The 20,275-nt window shown below is 34.7% G+C and overlaps 3 protein-coding genes across 5 annotated transcripts; all 3 read right to left on the bottom strand.

The window, feature by feature from the left end:
- Positions 1–552: 552 nt before the first annotated feature.
- On the bottom strand, positions 553–5,638 carry LOC116127617 (putative bifunctional dihydrofolate reductase-thymidylate synthase). The gene is made up of 12 exons (XM_031413255.1): positions 5,497–5,638; positions 4,802–5,316; positions 4,318–4,714; positions 4,141–4,185; positions 3,889–3,954; positions 3,546–3,607; positions 3,389–3,463; positions 3,141–3,306; positions 2,936–3,059; positions 2,676–2,782; positions 1,527–1,929; positions 553–1,338 (listed from the first exon to the last, which is right to left on the bottom strand). The coding sequence occupies exons 1-11, from the start codon at positions 5,539–5,541 to the stop codon at positions 1,822–1,824; spliced, it is 1,710 nt and encodes a 569-aa protein (XP_031269115.1). The 5' UTR covers positions 5,542–5,638; the 3' UTR covers positions 553–1,338; positions 1,527–1,821.
- A 723-nt stretch (positions 5,639–6,361) lies between these two features.
- LOC116127633 (phosphatidylinositol/phosphatidylcholine transfer protein SFH8-like) lies at positions 6,362–11,517 on the bottom strand. Its single transcript, XM_031413275.1, has 13 exons — positions 11,373–11,517; positions 10,834–11,131; positions 10,372–10,471; positions 9,912–10,178; positions 9,701–9,778; positions 9,477–9,578; positions 9,308–9,357; positions 9,105–9,204; positions 8,887–8,985; positions 8,658–8,771; positions 7,953–8,088; positions 7,436–7,830; positions 6,362–6,788 (listed from the first exon to the last, which is right to left on the bottom strand). The coding sequence occupies exons 1-13, from the start codon at positions 11,404–11,406 to the stop codon at positions 6,771–6,773; spliced, it is 1,791 nt and encodes a 596-aa protein (XP_031269135.1). The 5' UTR covers positions 11,407–11,517; the 3' UTR covers positions 6,362–6,770.
- A 1,962-nt stretch (positions 11,518–13,479) lies between these two features.
- LOC116127634 (bifunctional nuclease 2-like) lies at positions 13,480–18,384 on the bottom strand. Of its 3 annotated transcripts, none has more exons than XM_031413278.1 (11): positions 17,997–18,384; positions 17,313–17,673; positions 16,870–17,040; positions 16,706–16,755; positions 16,510–16,566; positions 16,344–16,409; positions 16,180–16,254; positions 14,995–15,113; positions 14,450–14,541; positions 13,906–13,970; positions 13,480–13,808 (listed from the first exon to the last, which is right to left on the bottom strand). In XM_031413278.1, exons 2-10 carry the CDS (start codon positions 17,611–17,613, stop codon positions 13,909–13,911), a joined length of 993 nt encoding a protein of 330 aa, XP_031269138.1. In that variant the 5' UTR covers positions 17,614–17,673; positions 17,997–18,384; the 3' UTR covers positions 13,480–13,808; positions 13,906–13,908. The 3 variants fall into 3 exon arrangements, with proteins under 3 accessions (XP_031269138.1, XP_031269137.1, XP_031269136.1); XM_031413277.1 differs by having other exon boundaries at positions 17,313–17,653; XM_031413276.1 differs by having other exon boundaries at positions 13,554–13,808; positions 17,313–17,633; positions 17,997–18,383.
- Positions 18,385–20,275: the final 1,891 nt, after the last annotated feature.

Below are 20,275 nucleotides of genomic sequence, written 5' to 3'. Positions count from 1 at the left end.
CGTCCATTCAAAAAAATTTTACAAAATCAATTACCAAAGTTTGGATAATTTTAAATTAGACTTGATTCATTTTATTTAATTAATTATTTACACTTTTCTATATAACCATCTTTGCTCGGTTTCCTAACAAACCTGCCTACTATGGTTAATAAATTTAAAATATTAATTATATTTCAATATTTTTAATATATATATTTCAAAGATTTAAAAAAAAAAAAAGTTTTAAGAACATAGCAATGAAGTTGAAGAGCATATGAAACTATGGGATGAGATAAGGCCCTGTAATTAAGGATGAGCTTTCAAAAGAAGAATTGCGCTTTAGTAGTAACCCTAACCCACACAAGTCCGGAAAAGGAACTGTTAACTCACTCCATTAAAAGCTTCAAAATGTAACTTACGAAAATGGTCAAACTGATAAATTTTTAATGGTCCAATAATCGGACAAAACAAATCAAAGCAAATGAAATAAGGCACTGCAGTTTTGTAAATGGAGCAACAATAGTAATTGAAAAAGAAGAAGAAAAGAAAAGACGAGAGACATTTTGGGGGGTATTTGCTGATTTTGTTAACCGCAAAGTGTAACTCAAATTTACAAAGGAAGTGGGCATTATATAGACTCCATTGCCTTTCAGAGGCCCAATAAGAAGTGCCTAAACATTGGGCTAATGGAATGGTAACACCTCGAAAGCAAAGCAAGTTGCCTTGCGACTCGCTGGACTAACTTGTTCTTCAAATGTGAAATCCATATTTTATAACACATAACTTTTTAAAATCTAAATATAAACCAACACAGAAATTTATCCCCCACCCACAGCGCATATCAAGCTGTCCAGGTTTGGAAAATACTTCACTTATCGATCTTACAGATCGATTTCCCATCCCGAGTGACATGAAGTGCAATGTGAAGAGTCCCCATGCTGACCACGTTGCACTCCACATCAATCGGGATGAGAAATCTATCTACAAAATGGGTGAGTGTAGTCTTGCTATTTCTATTTGATAGAAAATTTTTTTTAACACAAATATAACAATTTCGTTTATGATGTTTGTCTAACGAGTTTAGTAGAATTTTAGTATATTACTTATACCAAACCTCTATGAGCACTAGAACATTGTGAAAATATTCTAAAAATGGCCGGAGCCACTGCTACTGCTGTTTGTAAAACTGTTTCAGACGCTCCAATCCCCAACTCTGTCAGACTGTCACTGATTACTTCCGTTCGCACCTTCAAAATTTATGCACTTGTTTATCCAATCAAGTCACCATTCTCGTTGAAGAGTTTGATGGGCACAACTCCAATAGTATTTTTGATGCTGCCAATCTCTACTTGGGTGCCACTTTATCATCATCAACACAAAAAATAAAGGTCAAAAAGCTAGCAAAAGAGCGAGAATTCACTGTGAGTATCAATATGAATAAAAAATTGCTTGATTATTATAAGGGTGAGAAGTTGAAATATTGCTTTGAACAGTTGCTGACAATAGTAGGATTAGAATGACAAGAGAATGTTTCATCATATTCTTACCAATTATCTGAATCACGCAACCAAACCCCTGGAGAGATTGTGAAAGATACTAAACTCGGAATTTGAGTGCATTGGTCAAAATTACTTGAGACTGTTTTGAATGACAGCATCTACATAAAGTCCTGATCAAAATCATCTACAAAGGTAATGCAGCAGTGGGACTAATAATGGCGTTCAGGCTCGTGTTATGTAACACGTGAAATCAAATAAACAAGGAATAGGATAAAAGAGCAGCCAGAAAAAAGGAAAAAAAATATACACATGAAATATACTAATACCCCATCTTTTACAAACTCTAGACAGCCATTTTCATCTCCATCTTGTGAGGATTATAACCAATTAGTTCAAAGTCAGATGCCACAAATGAAACAATGTCCTTGTTCTCTGGATTGATCCTCAAAATCTGCAGCGCAAATTGCACAAATTAAAGAAAGGGAAAGAGAAATTCCTTGTTTTGAAATATGATAACAGCATAAAGGAAAAATTAAAATTGCCCATTACATTGGGGTAAACTATAATTTCACTGTAAGTCCTTTTCAAGTACAGTGTATTACCATATGTTAGTTACTTTAATACAAATACCATATCCGAAGTGCAATTAACCTTGGAAGAAACTCTCGGTAGTATGACAATTTGTGGTTTTCTCGCTTTAAGTTACCTAATATCCTCCATGACTGTTTTCCTAAAAATTGAAGTGGATATTTACTTGTTTAGCATCTCTACCAACGAGAGATTTATACTGAGGAGCTTCCTCTGTAAGATATATATGCTCTTGTAAAAGATGGGATGGACAACGTTATTCTTTGCTGTTAATTAATAAAAAATTTCTCTCCACCGATATATATATATATATGAGAGAGAAAAAAATGCAATTTAACATTGCTGAAGATTAAGAGTGTATTAAGGGGTAAGATGTCCATGAATATGAAGACCAACGCGTAACTCTTTCTGAAACCACTGGATTTCAAAGGGTGAGATTATGACCAAAAGATAATGGCATCGTAACAGAGGGTGTTCAACTATTGGACAAGGGTCATGCTATTTAACAGAAACAAAATGAGAATCGTAAGCAAACAGCAAGAGTGGTGAAGTTATCTAATGTTACTATATTCATCCAATTCAACTGGCATCAAATTACAGTCTACATACAGGGAAGGGTTTAGGACGCTGCTGAAGTTGTTCCTGCAGCACCCTGATATGGGTTTTGTAAGCATAAGCATCTCCAATAACATGAATAAAACCACCAGGAACAAGATCTGTACAGGCAAATTGCAGGAAAGATTCTTTATGAGGTCATGAATGAGATGATCTTGAAAAAGCAAGCTACAAGGAAAAAGAAAAAGAAACTAGCAACTAGAATTAAAAATACTCAAAATAAGTCAAATACTCAATAGTGAAAATAAACACACCGCAAACATGAGCAATCATGGATGTTAATAATGCATAAGATGCAATATTAAATGGAACCCCGATAGCCATATCACCAGAACACTGATACATTTGACAGGACAGCTCTCCATTGGTTATAGAGAACTGCAAAGTAAAGATATATAGCATTAAATAGAAAATAAAGGGAAAAAAATTAAAAGAGAAGTAATGTGTCATGTTCCAGACCTGTGCAAATATGTGACAAGGTAGATGGTTCATCAGTTTGAGATCTGATGGATTCCATGCTGCAAGGATGATTCTTTTGTCATCTGGTCTATTCTTGATTTTATCAATAACATCCAACAACTGATCATATCCTTGGCCTGCGTAGTCAGCATGTGTGTTGGTATCTCTGCAAATTAAAACCATAAGAGAGGATGGTTGGAACTTGAGAAAGAATTGCAATTCCTTTACAATAAAAGAAAATAACTAACCTGGCACCGAAGTGTCTTTCCTGGAGTCCATCTATAGGTCCCAGGTCACCATCTTCTCTTTCTGATAAAGATAAGCTGAGAAATATGAATACATCAGTTGGGATTGCAAGGATAAAGTATTATTCAAGTATGTGAAATCACATAGTCAAGTATTTGCCTCTCTAGGTAGTCCCTCGATTCATTTCCAGTCCATATATCAATGCCTTTCTCTCGTAGAACCTGTTGGAAATGAAGTGTTCACTACTAATAGATTCTAGTCAATTTTAGAAAGTTATAAAATACTTCAGCAGATGAATGTTGATTATACAAATTGATAATCGACCAGGAAGCAATTTAGATTACTTCGTGCCTATATGCCAACATTTCGAAAACATTTGAAAGTAAATAATAATCATAACAAAGAACAGCTAGCAGATGTTGGCTTCATTTCATTTCTATCAGGTGTGATTGAACGAAAAACGCTTCATAATACATTGGAAAAATGATGAAGATGTAGATACCTTCGAATTTGTTGCACCACTAACAAACCACAAAAGTTTTTCAATAACTCCTTCCCAAAGTACATTCTGTGAAATACATGAATTGAAAAAAAATTCAGAAACATTAATGAAGAAATATCTCAAAATGGCTGATGAAGCTTTGAAATCCCAAAGAGATCTGATAATTAACATTTTTGGCCAAAAATTCTTTCATTAAAGAACAAAAGACCAAAGATGCTGAAATTTGGAGGGACACTAGAAGTAGTGTAATACCTTAGCTGTAAGGAGTGGAAAAGTTCTTCGCAGATTGAACTTCATCTATAGGGGCAGCAAAGTTAAGTGCAAGATGAAATCGTTGTTACATCATTCAAATTATAGCATACGTCTCGAGAACAATAATTAACAAGGAAAAATAATCAAGAGAGTCGAAAAACCTTGTTCCACTTTTACCTGGCAACCAAATATTGATAGAGTATCAGTCTCTGTACTGTCACGCTTCTGGTTGCCACTTGAGATAATTTCTTGAACTAGTCTCAAATACATATACTCTTCATGTCTCTTAAAAATAAGTTTTGGCAGGAATGTAAACTTTTTCACCCAAAATTTATTGAAATCTGAACTACTCCATTCCATTTTGTTTCTTGCAATTAGATCTCCATTAGCAAGATTTCTCACACGAACATAAGTAACAAAAGAAAACCGAATGCTGTTTTCCACAAATGGTTGAGATGAATACCATGGCTGAAACAAAGATAGATCAATTGCAGGAATGAAGGTATCACATTCAATGCTATTCTCAATCTCAGTAATGTGGATGGCATCACACCCCGGTGCATTTAGACCTTCCCTGCATCAGGAAACATCAGCATACATGTTTTCACATACAAATTGTAAAATTTTACTCAGAGAAAAAAGAAAAAAACCGGGAACCCACCTTAATATCTGACCACCACCTATAACAAACACCTTCTCTATTGACAAATAATAAGGAACTTCCGCCAACAATTCCAAAGCCGAAGTAATGCTTTTACATATTACAACATCTTCAGCAGATGCAGTATCGAATCTCCCAGAACGAGTCAGCACAACATTCAATCGACCAGATAGAGGTCGATACTGAAGGGGAATGCTTTCCCATGTCTTCCTACCCATAACTATAGCATTTTTCTTCCCATGATCTGATGTAGTCACCGTAAGCTCCTTGAAGAATTTGAGGTCAGAAGGCAACCTCCAGGGTAACTCCCCATCCTTTCCAATGCCCATATCACGTGTTGCAGCCACTACAACTTGGTAAGTCCTCGGTAATGGTGGTATTGGTGGATGCATGGTTGTATTGTCATTAGATGGTCTCGTAAGATTGTTATCGGCCTTAGAATAAAACTTTAGGCTGGGCAATGGAGACACAGTTGCAAGATTGTAGATGCTACAATTAAAAGAACTAAGTAGAACCTGAAAAGTGATGATCACAAAAATTATCATCTGCGAGAACAACAGAAATTAGAAACAGAAAATAGTTGAGCAAATAAAAAAAATAAAAAAAAAATTCAATGATGAGAAACAAACTTCATGTTTAAATTTATCTGTTATTACAAAATTCGACGTCATCTTAAGAGTAGAGGCCATAAAAACCTTTGAAAAGAGTCGGTTACTCTGAGCACAGTATTGGATCACCATCTGTATATCGCTGGAACCTAGCCAGATCCACGATTACGCTAAAACATATAATTTAAAGCACTATAATTCTAATGGAAAAGCTCAGAGAAAATGAATTACCGAAAGAGAAAATGAATTACCGAATTATAAGTCAGTTAACTCTTCATAGGAATCTAAAATTTAAAAAAAAAAAAAAAAAAATAGTAATAGTGAAATAGAAAAGAGAAAATTAGATACGAGAACCTGACGAGAAATGATTCAGGGATAGAGAAATGATAGGATAGTGTTTCTGGAAACAGAACCCGCAAGAAGAAGTGAGATTAGAGCGCCAAACTGCAAACTCGTTTTTGGATAACGGAAGAAAAGAGGGAAAAGGAATAGAAATCATTTTAAATCAATACATTGATTTGCATTTGCCTTCATCACGTAACAAATGCGACTGATTCCTAAATCCCTCAATACCTTTCTTTACTTCATGACATTACATGCGCAAAATGCTCCCAAAAATTCTACCATGTACGGCACAAGTCATCAAATAATTGAAATGACCATTTTTCCTACTATTTTTATCCGTACTCGAAAAAATGTTCTGTTCATTTGTACTGTTACTGTAACTGAATTGTAGAAGCGAAAATCAACAAGTTGACGGCTGATAGCTGCTTGATGATGCTCCCAATCTAATATTTTCTCCATTAAAAAAATGCACCATCACAGATTCGGCATTCTATAAATCTGAAGGATTCTGCATTCCATATAATTATCATAAGACTAGAGAGACAGCGATGCATCTAATCTCCTTAATAGATGCAAAATTACCAGGAAAAAAAAAATGGTCTCATTTTATTTCACCACCTGTCCCGTATACAAAATAAACAAGATCTCTGTTACAATAATCAGCAGCCTCACCGAGGAAAGCTCTATCAACATTCTCAACCATTCTCACGGAAGGCAAACTTCCGGCATCAAAGTCTAGAAATGTGTCCTTAAACCCATGATTGTGATAAACATTGTAGTAAAAATTACTATTCATGTAAAATATAGAATGGAAATGAAGTGACGCCACATATCGCCCCCTATACAGAAATCTCTTCTCTCACTTCAACAGCAAAATTTCTTTTTCGCTTCACCTGGGAGTGAGAAAATCATTATACAGGTAAATTTGAAACGTTTGTCATTTTTCAAATCTTGATAGAAGCCTTACCGCATCTTTGTTTTCTGACGTCCATGTAGCAAACGTTCGTCTTGCCTCATTAAGCTTCATACAGAGCCTGCTCACAAGAAGCATATAAATTTACCAATTGATACTGCAACACAAAACAAAATATAACACTATTGCCAGGAAAGATGACAACTACTTTGCTCTTAAATGTTATTCCCAAACCCCTTTAATAACACAGCAGCCTCTTTCAGGAACCTTAAATTACTCAAGACAACATTGCACTGAGTGAACAGACAAGTAAACCTTCCACGTTTAAAAATGGAAGTGTACTTGCAGACGAATTAGCCATCTGAACGTGCATAAAATGGCCAAGAACCATTCCCATAGAAACTTACAATTTGCACCCAAAACTTATTAATTTAGCCTCAAATTCGAGAAAGAGCACAACTCCTGTAAGCTTACTAAAGTTAAGGCAAGGGATGCTGTAGGTCATCATGACTCTAAAGCACAAGTAGAATTGCAGAGTGCAAAACTTGAAAGAACGTCCAAAATTAAATTTATTAAACGATCCAAGTATTCAGCATAAATTAAAAACCCAAATTCATTTGGGATCTATAGCAATGGGTACAATAAGCTCCATCTCCAATAAAGCACTTCATAGTTTTGGAACATCGCTATAATTTTCAAATAGGTGAAGACAAGACAGTGAATCTTCATATTCCTGCAAGTAACAAATTATAAAATGAAAATAATTACCTTTTTTGTAGCAATGAGCTCTGCTTCTAATGCATGAACACGATAGACAGCAACATTCAATAATTCCTCTTTCTCACAAGGCATCTGGTAAGGCCTTTCCTGCAGTACGTCAACCTTCCCCTCAAGCTCACCCAGCCTTCGGAAAACAGGCGAGAGGGTGTCCTCAGTAAACCTGAGCATAGGTGAAGGGGTATGAAACTCCTCCTCGGGCATTGGATCAACAGGCAACTCGGTTATGCTTTGGACAGAATCAGACACAGAATCTTTCTCATTCACTCGGAGTTCCCGTGAACAGACAAGAGTAATAAGGCTAGCAAAGAAGGCGAGCACCATCGCCCATATACGAGCACAGGTTCCCCATGGACCTCTTTCTACTCTTAACAGAAAGTGCGAACCTGTGATGGATTGCACTCCATAAGTTTTATATCAGATCAACAGAAATAATAGTAGATGATACAATAAGATCAGCTCCAATTTCTACTTAAAATATACTTATGGCGCAATTGAGCTATCTAACCTTGGGAAGAATAATATGGATTTTGAGGGGACACTTGTTTCTTCCATCCCACATCTACAGTCTTGTCAATAACAGGTACATATTCATCGTACTCAGAGAAGCCACCTGTGCTGCTTGCCTTACCAACCACTCTAGGCTATATAATCATCAAAGCATTATTGACTATGTTAAAAGTGAAGTCCATTCCCTATCATTTAATGACTACAAACATGAGGTTTTAGTATAGGAATGTACACAGGAAAATTAAGTTAAAAAATGTTGAATGGAACTTTTCAAACCATTTGCTGTTTGATATTTTGGTAATTATTGGAAATTAATTCGTCTGGAGATGAGAGTTGTGCCTTTAATATGCTATGCAACAAAAAATATGCAATATTTGTTCGTATACCAGATGACCACATCATAACACTCAAGATTGTGATTTAATTATGGTCATGTCAAAAGGACAGGATAGGAAAAGGAAACCCTTTGCTCCATAGGTGGCAGCATGTAATCAACTCAGTGATTGACTACAGGCTAGATGTTAATTGTACAACCGTATCAAACAGAAACAGAACATCTGACAGAAGTACAATATAAGAGCAGAATACACTGCACGCTCATACAAAAATAAAAACCAAACATACACATCAACTTCATCTCTACATCCATCCAATTAATTAGGGTCTTTTTATGGTTAATCATATCAATTACAAAATGACTTACTTCTTCAGAGACAGGAGTCAACCTGGGAACCAGGTAGCTCGATGTCGGTTTAGGTGAAGCGATTTCTTCTACTTCAGATCCTGACTCTGCAGCAGACGTGTCACTACCTTTAATCTGATGCGAAAAATTAAAAAGGTATGCATTAGAGAAAGGTGATTGGATTTTGAAATTTTAAAGGCTAAGCTGACTTCTATGTTATAAACTATGAAAAATGGTCCCTTGACCATACCATTGAAAAACGTGGCTTATCACGAGCAATTACCCTGCCCTCACCATTCAAAACAGTCACTATTTGTCTGGAACATAATGTTTCACCACTAAGGACCATCTGCATGCAGATAAATAATCATTTTGATAAAGCATAACAAGAGGTACAAGAAGTTTGGTGTGAACGAACTCAAATAACAAGATTATTAACATCCAACAATTTCAAATTAAGCACCAAACCTTTAATATATTTGGATCTTTCCAAGGCCCCTTATTAGATCTCATACAACCTCCTTGATCAGCACAGTTACAGTCACCACCGAGAAACTCTGGCAACTCACTGGACAAGTTCCAATATACATAAAATGTATAGAAGGTTAAAAAAAAAAGAAAAAGGAATGAAAATAACCAGTGCACTCACAAAACTGAAAATGTCTAATCACCTTGCATCGATTATTTCAAGTAATTTATTCTGATACTTGTTACCAAGAACCTGAGGGAATTACCAGAAAAATTAGTTGATCATATAGTAAATTGCTGCAAATTGTGAAGAGTTTGATGATTTAATTAACATTAAGCAAAAACAAATTTTTAACAACTTCTCAAACTTGCCTGAATTTTGGCAGTAGTTTTAGGATCAAGAAAAGACTTCACTGTGTTCCATAGCAGCTTAAAACCAGAGCCAGCATTAATGATAAACATTCGGCGAAGTGTCTGCAGACATGCCATTTAAATTTAATAAACAGGATGTAATCTGAATTTGATTTCACCAATATTTATATCAAGAAATAATCCTCAAAATTAGTTTTAGAATACTCACAACTTGGATTACATACCTCAGGGTAGTTGTCACTATCAATCTTCTGCAACCGCTGGATGAGTTCACGTGCTGGCTTTGTTAGGTTTTTTAAGCCCTAAAATTTTGATCATACATTGAATAACTCAGAAAATTAAATATATATTGTGATAAACTGGTGCCAGGAGAAATCTAACATATTAACCTCTTTCTTTGGAGAAAAAAATGTCTCAAAAAAGTAGACAGCATACCACGCCTTGGACGTCTATAATAGTTGTACTTGAATCTATATGTCTCTTTGCAGCAACAGAACAGGCTGGAAACTTAATTGCAAAACATTTTTCGAATTCCAGTACGTGGTATCTCACATACCGATCCAAGGTGGTGACTTGTGTAAGCTTGTATGGATCAACTTTTCCAAGTCTTTCAATGTAAACAGGTCTTCCCTCCTTATCCACACCATGATAGCCTTGAGGGTAGTGCTGTAAAACTTCATCTAACTCACTGAAATCAAAATCCTGAAAAAGAAATTTTATCTGAAATAAGAGAAAGAACATGTCTTGAAACAAATAATATTTACATCAGAAGAAAAATTTAGACCTTCATTTTTCTTTTTTCTCAAAAAAAAAATAAAGGAAAAAATTGGTAATAGCAAATTAGAAAAATTGGCAGACAAAGTGGAAAATATAAGCAAACTGTTACATAAATTACCTCCAAAATTGTATCAGTTCCAAACTCTTTCCTCCACTGAATCATATTTGCCCACATGGACTTAGCTTTGTCAATATCAAATTTTCTAGCTTTCAAGAATCTGCACAAAAAAGAACCCTAGGGAATGAAACCTTACAGAAGATCAGAGTAACCTAAAACGGCTATCATCTTGCTGTCCATGCAACACATATATACATTAATACATTGTAATTTAAAAAGATTAAATCAAGGCATGAAATGCTCAAATATGAATCTGCAGTAATTCAGTCAAGCTGCAATAATATTAAATGAAAAACTAATATGCAATATGAGAAATATCACAACAGTGATCAAACTAGATATTCAAACGAAATAAATAAAGTAATTTAAGAAATAAACAGACAAACTAAGATTAGGAACCAATCAATTGATCACCTCAATAACATAAATAAAACACCATAGGAAAAAGGAAAGCAAGGTCACCTCAATAACATGTGATAATCATCATGTCTAGGAGGAAGCAAATCATCAGATACAAGTACTTGTCGAAATGCATCGACAGCCTGAAGCTCCTCAACATTACGAACATCCTCAATTGAAACAAAAATTCTATCATCACTTTTTCTCCTATTCTTTTTCTTAAAATTAGGTTTAAATTTACTAGATGCCTTTAATGCTTTCTTCTTCAGATTCCCCATTCTACTTTTCCTGTCATCCTCAGAATTCTCAAAATCTGATTTCCTCTCCCTTCTTTCATCATTGCTGGAAACTCCCTCAAAACCTGCAAGTCAGATCCCATAAGCATTCAACATTATCTCTTCAATATCTCAAAACGGAAACTGCCATTTCTGCAAAAATATTCATTAAAAAATTCCCAAGGAATTAACAATGAAAAGTTTGCCTCCGCATTCCTCATTATCGAATTTCCAAAAGTAACCGACATATAAAAAAACCCTAGAATTTACAAGGCAATTGTAGAATCTGAAACAGAGATGAAAAACAGAAAACCAATGTTTACTCACAAGGTCTTGCCAAACGATCAAGAGAACCGGACATGTCTATGAAATGATGGGATCAAGATCCAAAATTCTTAAAAGGGTAAGAGATCAAACTAAATTGCAGCGACGTAATTCGACAACATATTATGTTCTTAATTGTAGAAATTCTTAAGAGGTAAAGTATTTTTTTGGATCTTTGAATAGTTTTTAATGGCAATGGGACACTCCAGCTCATTTGTTGAGGTAGACAACAAAGGTAGAGTGGAGTAACCGTGTAAGGAAAAAAAGAGATGGTAAAATATGGTGCGAATTAATTAATTAATTAATTAATATTAATTGATTATTAAGAAAATAAAAAGTATTGATTGTCGGGGAAGCAAACTGCGAGGATAAAAAATATTAGGCGCCGAAGGAAAAGGTTGGAGTCGTTGCCTTCTTGGTGTAAATATGAGTTTCCAAAGCGGTTTGTCTTTTGGTGGTCCTACTTAAAAACTTGCCACGTGGCTATAAAGCGGCGTCGACTAGTGGNGAATTTACAAAGCAATTGTAGAATCTGAAACAGAGATGAAAAACAGAAAACCAATGTTTACTCACAAGGTCTTGCCAAACGATCAAGAGAACCGGACATGTCTATGAAATGATGGGATCAAGATCCAAAATTCTTAAAAGGGTAAGAGATCAAACTAAATTGCAGCGACGTAATTCGACAACATATTATGTTCTTAATTGTAGAAATTCTTAAGAGGTAAAATATTTTTTTGGATCTTTGACTAGTTTTTAATGGCAATGGGACACTCCAGCTCATTTGTTGAGGTAGACAACAAAGGTAGAGTGGAGTAACCGTGTAAGGAAAAAAAGAGATGGTAAAATATGGTGCGAATTAATTAATTAATTAATTAATATTAATTGATTATTAAGAAAATAAAAAGTATTGATTGTCGGGGAAGCAAACTGCGAGGATAAAAAATATTAGGCGCCGAAGGAAAAGGTTGGAGTCGTTGCCTTCTTGGTGTAAATATAAGTTTCCAAAGCGGTTTGTCTTTTGGTGGTCCTACTTAAAAACTTGCCACGTGGCTATAAAGCGGCGTCGACTAGTGGAAAGTGGAATTGATTTGGCGGGAATTTGAACGGGATTCTTCCCATTCGCAAAGTCATACATCTCCCATTTCCTCCAATGTGAATTTAATCATCGTTTTACTTTTACCGTTTCTCTCGACTTAACTTAAAAATCAAATTGTATTAATTCAGAGATTTGATGTAATTTTCTCATAGTATATTTTGAATTTTATCATAATTTAATTTAAGTATCAAAATCTTTGCCATTACGATCGCCAATTGAATTTGCTATCAAAGCTACATGTGCTTAATTATTTGATCGTTTGAGATTTGACAAAACTATCCCACCCTCAATTATCTCGCCATATTCTCCACAACTACCCCAATTTTCACTACATAGATGAAATTTGAGTTTCCACAATTCAGATAATATAACTAAACTATTCATGAACCGTATTATATTTTTATTCCTTCTCAATCCGCACAAACAGATACAGCAAAAATGGTTCATCTTTAACTAGACAGGTCTTTTATTCAACCATCACATCACACGCTTGACTTGTGCCGTCCAAAAACAGACTGAATTTTCGTATCTAAATTTCTCTTTCATTCACGTTTCATGAAACCGAATTCAAAAATGGCGACTTCCTAATTTAAATCCTAAACACACAAATTTCAATGCGTTACTATAACTTCCCATACGACTCCTGGTTTGAAATTATGTCTTAAAAAATCCAAGAACAAGTGAACAACTTCTCTACTATCATCCCACCATCCCATGTGACCAACGGTCAGGTCTACTAACTCATGGCTGCCTATTTATCGGATGACTGGCTGAACAACAAGGATTGCATGAGATCCAACCAAACAATCTCATCCAGAGCACCTAAAATTTCACAAACTAGAGAAGCAGAAACACATAACATGATGCCATGCCTATTGATCTGACATTTTAATTGTGCTAAAAATACTCACTCGGTCTGGGCTATAATCATAAGTGGCATATATTCCCATGCCAGACCTACCCTCAATCGTGTTAAACTGTTATGCTTAAAAAAAAAAACAACTGTAGAAATATATTAAACAATCATGAATTAAGCAGAAATCACAGTCTGGTACACCTGCTTGTCAAGTAAAACACAGTGAAAATTAGACAGGAAACACCTTGCTGAAAGAACAGCCAATAAGCTGTTGCATAAGCAGCTTGAATAATAAGCAGAACTGATGTCAAGTACTTCAACATTACAACTGGCGGGATGTTTATCTATACATATATATTCACAACGTACTACATACATATTGGTGGAAAGAGATAGATACATGACTAATTTAAGCTGTATGTGACCGATCTCATTCAGCTTCCAACAATGTTTTCTATTTACAAGTTAAATTCTCTAGAAGCATCTGAGAAAGCAAATATATAATCACCTTGTTAGTTTCATTTTTGGTAGAGCTGGATTACAATTAAACTGAGAGTAAAATGAATCAATGAACTTCACACCTGTCATGTAAATTTCCTCAAGTTCCTTTTAGCACGAAGTTGACCAAGCTTGTCTTTCCATTGTGCTGTAGTCAAGTATGAGGAAATGAAATTTCAAAAACTTTGTTGGTAATAGCCAAAATCAACAATACTGAAGAAAAACGGGGCTTGTCCAGATGCAATATACCATTCATTCCTAATGGCTACTTGCAATATGAAAAATGCAAACTGCCCAAAATGGCAACAATGCAGTTGCAAGATTATTACTGAACTGCAAAAACTAAAATATATCATTGACTTTATTCACCCCCACACGGCCATTTCTATGGATTTGTGCCTTGAAATGCCATGGGAAACCCAATCAAATTAATTTCCAAATGGAAAACACCCAACTTACTGGCCAAAAGAGGTACAGGCTAGGATTTGTTAGTAACATAGCTTAACACTGCCATTTTTGCTTTCTTGTTTAATCAAAAAAGGGATCATAACAAATGAATTTCACCTATGGGAAAATGTTACAGATAAAATGAAAGAAATGAGTGAACCAGGTGAAAATGAAATATACCTGCATCTCTATAACGCTCCTCAACAGCAGCTATCAACATGTTGCGCACAAGATTAAACTCCGTTGTATCAAGACAAGGCTGACCACTAGGCCTGGAACCAATTAATTTCAATAAAGCCTTTTTCTTTCACCAAAATAAATTCAGGTAGAAAAAAGTGTGACTCTATGAATCTGCTATTCAAGTTACAGATATACTCATTGATTCTTAAATAGTCACTAAATCAATGGCCAAATGAATGGTCAAGAAGTTCAACCCAGGCACTTAGTTTCTTAAGCACTGAGAACTTCGAAATTTACAGACCTTAAAATTGGTCAACATAATCAAGTGCTTCCAAAAGTTAGGCTATAGGATAGTACTACAGAAGGCAACATTCATCTTCTCAAATTGTATAAAGTAACTTTCTCTCCAAATTTGTCTAGCTAAACTGAAAAAAATAAGACTCCTAAAGCATAAGAGCTTGAATATCCAAAAACATGACAAGATCACCGAATTATTCTCCTTCACTAAGGTAAAAAAGACAATTTCTACAGATCTCAACACTAACCTATCCAGTTCAGTAAATAATAAACCATCTGAAGCAGGGGACTGTGTTAACAGTTTGCCAGATTCAACAATCCTCATTCCGTCACTATATGCCAAGTACTTGTTTACTTGTATTGGAACCTGTAAAGAATATGCAAGAAAATATGCTTCAGCACATTAGCAAAACTTTTGCTTACTCATGTAAGACACTACTCTTTGATGGTGAAAGGAGTGGGATACGCAAAGTCCATGGTAATGACTTGTAAAGATTACAATGAGTGTAATGATTTGTAATGAATAGTACAAGGACATCAATCAACATTCACTGTCAAGCATGCTTGATGAAGACAGACATAGTTGTCATACATACTGTTAGGATCCCACATTGAGAGGGAAAAAGAGTGGGCATGTGGTTTATAAGGAGCTGGACACCCTCCCTTGGCAAGCTGGTTTTCCAAGGAGAGTGTTGCCCAAGCCCACAAAAAGACCACTGCCCAGCCCAGTCAAAGGCCCGCTGCCCAGCCCAATTCCTATCAATTTGGGAGTGGGTTCCTATTACATACGCATCCAGGCATCATAGAAAGACAATATCAAATATGATAGCATCAAAGAAATGAATAAAATTAGTTTCCGGTTCAACAATTCAGGGTTTTTCATCTTAGGAAATATCAAGAAGGCCACCAAATTCTTGGTTTCCAAAAAACAGATTTAAATTAGATCACCAACACCAATGTCAGCACCCTAATTTTAAGCATGGAAGATGCAAACAAAAGAAAAAAGAGATAGAAATTCTTTCACGGCTCAAAAACAAGGATATTCCAGTACACCTCTTCCCACAATCATAAAAAACTCACATCATCCATCACATAATGAGAAAGTATTTATTTTCTCTGCTTTCATATTTAAATGATTCAGTTAAGTGATATATGCTTAACAACATGGACTTTTTTCTGACAACCATTTTCCCAACCTAACAAACCATATGTTTTCCTCAGTTCAAATTTGATTACAAGTGAAAAAGGCCAATATAGTTCAGCAGTAAACTTATATCAATCCAACTCATTTTGATTTTTATCTATAATACTTCAGGAACAAATACGTTCAATTGTATCTCTCACATTTACAATTATTAAAGGCAACAGGCCCAAGATTCTGAAAACTGCAACATTATAAACTAGTTCAAGTAACATCAAAAATGGCAAAGTACCTTGCATCTCACGGCAATGTTGATGGCATCTGAAGGTCGAAGATCAAAGCTGACACTCTGTGTCTCATCACCTACCTGCGACACATTCAACATACTCTCAGTGAACACTAAGATGATGGAGTAATTGAAGACAGCTACAGTACAAGGGTGTAGTAGGTATATGCCTTTGTGAGGTATAACTGTGCAAAATATGCTTCATGCACTCTCTTGGTAACTCTAACAAGTTTTACCTGCAGAAAATTAATACAATAATTTGGAATCAAGACTGAGAGTAAATCATATTCCAAGCTATGTAGCATACTATTAATAAAATCCAAAAGCAAAACATACTTCGTAGCCCATCTTGTCAATCATCTCCTTAACCACTGTATACAGAGTTGGCCTAGCCTGACAAGCACAACAGACAAACCAAGAAGTTCTGAATTTTGAAATCCAAGAGCTCCATTGATCCAGGAAAATAAACACCCTATTTGAATTAAAAAAGAAAAACAAAATAGAAAGGAAGAAAAGAAAAATGAAGACATACAATTTGTACATTGCGAATTGCTGCCATGAGCAACACACTTGGCATCTCTACTGCAATCAAAGGAAAATAGCTTCAATTCGATGAAGAATGATAGAAAATACTCAAATGTAATGCTAGAAAACAGTTCTTCTAACACCGCAAACCATTATTGCAATAGCACGTACAAACAATTATTGGGAGAAGAAGACCAGTCCCATCTTCCATCTTCAATACAATTGCAGGATGAGGAGCATAGTCTGGTAGATGTCCACCCTGAGGGTTGTTATGGACACATCTTAAGTGCCGACCATCCCTCATTTTGATCATAAAACCATCTGCTCCACTCCTCACCTCAACTACAAGGATCAACCAGTTAAAACTAGTCAACTAACACAACTCCAGAAAATACAATATGTAACAACAAAATTTAACAACATGATTATTCACTGATGCAGCCAATTTGATTTCCTCCCAATGACAAAATTTCAAAGGAATATATACTATCAACAAGAAACAATACCAGTTCCAAAATCACAGTGGCACGTTGATATATAAACAAAACCGTGCGAATGTATTGAATTTAATTGCAAAAAACATAAGTTAGCCACCAGCTCAGTAATTAGCATACCAGCTTCAACGATACTAGAGTTGACATAATCTTCATCGTTTTCATTGAAGTTCTCAGCCATGCTTCCATTACCATTCGAGGAAGAACTGAAACTACACTGCACGGTTTTGCACTTCTGCGCCTTTAGTTGCCGACTAAAAACACTCACCTTGGTCTTGCTACCACTGAATCCGTTGAATCCCCAAAACTCATTTCTAAAAATTCTAGTTTTCATCAAAGGACCATTGACAGGCAAAGTGTAAAGTCCTGCTTGTTTGGCACGAACAACAGGGCAGATAACAGGTCCTTGTAATGATCCCATTTTCTTAAGTCCTCAAAGTCCTAGCCAAAATCAATAAAAACTAAACAAATTGATCATATCCTGTTAAAAGTGGAGAAAGAAAAAAATTACAGATGTAAGAAGCAACAACTTAATTGCATAAACGATCGAACTTTAGTTCTATAATTTTAATTATTTATTATCACGGAGAACAAACTCCAATTGACCGAACCCGGCCATATATTCCTCTGTAAAACGAGTATTTGTTCATGTGTGTGCTTTTTTTTTTTTTCAATAAATATCAAACATAACAACCACTGTTTCTGAGTTCTGGATTACACTATCCGATCGTCAGAGCCAAATCATTAATCAATCAAACTGAATAACACAAAATATCAACTAAAAACTAAAAGCTAGAACCAGACCTGAAAGCCACCAAATCACAATCTCACACCGATCAACAAACAAATAACTTATTCAATCACCGATCACAGCTTAAACATAATAGAAGCTTCAGTTGATTCTCACGAATTTATCCGCAGATATTCTCAGAATCAAAAAAATAATCCTAAATGGAAGTGTAAAAGATCGAAAAATAGGTAAGGATCTGAAACGAAAAAAGAAGTGATTGTAAATTGAATTGAGAAAGTATATAGAAGTAGCTTGTGATGTAAGCAAATGAGCAATTCTCGGATTACAGTAACCGACAACAGGGATCAGATAAAACGAATGAGAGGAAGAAGCGAAACGAAGATAAGAGATTCTTTTTCTTAAGAGTTGCCCTTTCTATTAACATAAACAAAGTACACTTGCAATTAGAAGAGGAACACTGAATCTTTACCCATCTTCGATAATATTTTCCCAAATGACGATTATGCCCTTTTCGGACACTGTAATGGCACTTTCTATTAATTATTGTGGGTTAAATTGATAAATAAACACATAAATCGAAATCCCACTCTTAAATAATTTTATATTTCCGTAAATTTGTTATTAGGGGTGATTATAGAAGAGTGTTAAATTTAATTTTTCGTTTAATTTACTACAGTTTCAATCAAATTTTTTATTAAAAAAATGATATTATAATTGAACCATAATGAATCTAATATAATGTTTTGTATGAACATTATACTTATCTTTAACAAGGAAAATCACACTCTTATGTAACCAAATAAAAAATATATAATATATACTAAAAAGAAAAAAAAAACAGTTTATCTCTTACTTATTATATATAAAAGTATTAAATAAGAAAACTTGACTTGACAACAGGGGCAGATCTAGAGTATATTGAGGTTCATTCTCAAATTTTTTTTAAAAAAATACTTATACTTAATTTTTTTTTCTTTTTATTACAATTTCAACTAAAAACGTATAATATGAATATTATATATTATTACATTTTATTTTGACTCATCCTAACAAGAATTTTTAGATCAATTACTGCTTGACAATAACTTGTGAAAAATGAGTTTAACTTGAGTTATAAATTTTGTAAAAACTACTATAAAATATAACTTGTGTGAATTAAAGCACCACGGCACGTAATATATTTTTGGAGAGTACAAATGATTTGGGTAAGTGTTTTTTATTTAAAAATTATGTTTCATGGGTCCTAGCCAACTACTTCAACGTGATGTTTGTTCTTTGGTTCTGCAAATATCTTATATCAAATATTTTTTAGTTTATACGCTATGCTTTTAAAGCTTCAGTTATGTCTACATGGTTTGTCGAATTTGATTATCTTTGGCCAATCATGGCAAAAGGAAATTTATTAATTAGAATAGAGTTTATCGGTAATATTGTTCTGACTAGAAGGGTATAAATGGCCTTTAACAAAGTAGATACTATAATAAGTATTTATGCTGACATGGTGACATCAACCGTGTATAACTGACAGATCAGATCAACAATGCCGGCGGCCGAAAGTATCAAAGACACCATAATGTGCCACGTGTATAATGATTTGGATAAGGCTCTCCTCTCGTAATTCTCGTTTTTTCCATTTCTCAGAAATTTTCCAGCAAGTTGTTGTTAATTAATTATGTACCGTATACTTTGTCCACAGTTTATTATATAGGAAAGTGGAATTCCTTTATCTTTAAAAAGTATTATAATATTAAAATAACACAAATAATATTAGCTGGCAATGGGATGTTGTTTCGAGATTTGTCCAAACTTGGCTTTCTAGTAATCTAATCTTATACGAATAATTCATACATCAAACTGTGGTATCCATCGCGTAGACTACATTTCTGCGTCCATTCCAAGTTTCCAAAGCGGCTTAAAATAGAATAAAATTAAATAAACCATTATAATATTATGAGTAAATATAATCAAATAAGAAAAAATGATTAGCTTCAATGCGTATTTGTCTGATGTTATAGACCTTTGAGCTTCTCCCATGGGCGCCAATTAACGAAGGGGAGCGAAAAATTCCAAAGAATAGGTGACAATATAAAGTATCTTACTATATGTACGAAACTATCTACAAGTTATTATTGTATTACACTTAAAAATGATAATTAGACTTAGGTACTTATTATAAAGTTATAAACCAGCCTCAAGACTGTGACAACCTAACCAAATTCACAACATTGTTCGGTAGTAGGTAGTTAAGGAGTTCAAATATTTCGTAATAGTTGGATCTCCAAGTACCCAATGGTGGACGTCATTTTTGTTTGGAAGTAGATAATTGGAATTG

Source organism: Pistacia vera, unplaced genomic scaffold (assembly GCF_008641045.1).
Source record: "Pistacia vera cultivar Batoury unplaced genomic scaffold, PisVer_v2 Contig192, whole genome shotgun sequence".
Lineage (NCBI taxonomy): Eukaryota > Viridiplantae > Streptophyta > Magnoliopsida > Sapindales > Anacardiaceae > Pistacia > Pistacia vera.
Note: the sequence above shows the minus strand (reverse complement) of the source record. Positions and strands in the feature narration are given on the sequence as shown.

Coding starts and splice junctions, on each gene's coding strand:
- LOC116127617 (XM_031413255.1), bottom strand. CDS start 5,541: ATGGTGATCCAATACTGTGCTCAGAGTAACCGACTCTTTTCAAAG. Junction 3,608..3,888: donor GTGGTGCAACAAATTCGAAG/GTATCTACATCT, acceptor CATTTCCAACAG/GTTCTACGAGAGAAAGGCAT. Junction 2,783..2,935: donor CATGATTGCTCATGTTTGCG/GTGTGTTTATTT, acceptor TTGCCTGTACAG/ATCTTGTTCCTGGTGGTTTT.
- LOC116127633 (XM_031413275.1), bottom strand. CDS start 11,406: ATGTCCGGTTCTCTTGATCGTTTGGCAAGACCTT. Junction 10,472..10,833: donor GATTATCACATGTTATTGAG/GTGACCTTGCTT, acceptor TTTTTTGTGCAG/ATTCTTGAAAGCTAGAAAAT. Junction 9,779..9,911: donor TTATAGACGTCCAAGGCGTG/GTATGCTGTCTA, acceptor TCAAAATTTTAG/GGCTTAAAAAACCTAACAAA.
- LOC116127634 (XM_031413278.1), bottom strand. CDS start 17,613: ATGGGATCATTACAAGGACCTGTTATCTGCCCTGTTGTTCGTGCCAAA. Junction 16,756..16,869: donor TCTTCTCCCAATAATTGTTT/GTACGTGCTATT, acceptor CTTTGATTGCAG/TAGAGATGCCAAGTGTGTTG. Junction 15,114..16,179: donor ACATTGCCGTGAGATGCAAG/GTACTTTGCCAT, acceptor TATTCTTTACAG/GTTCCAATACAAGTAAACAA.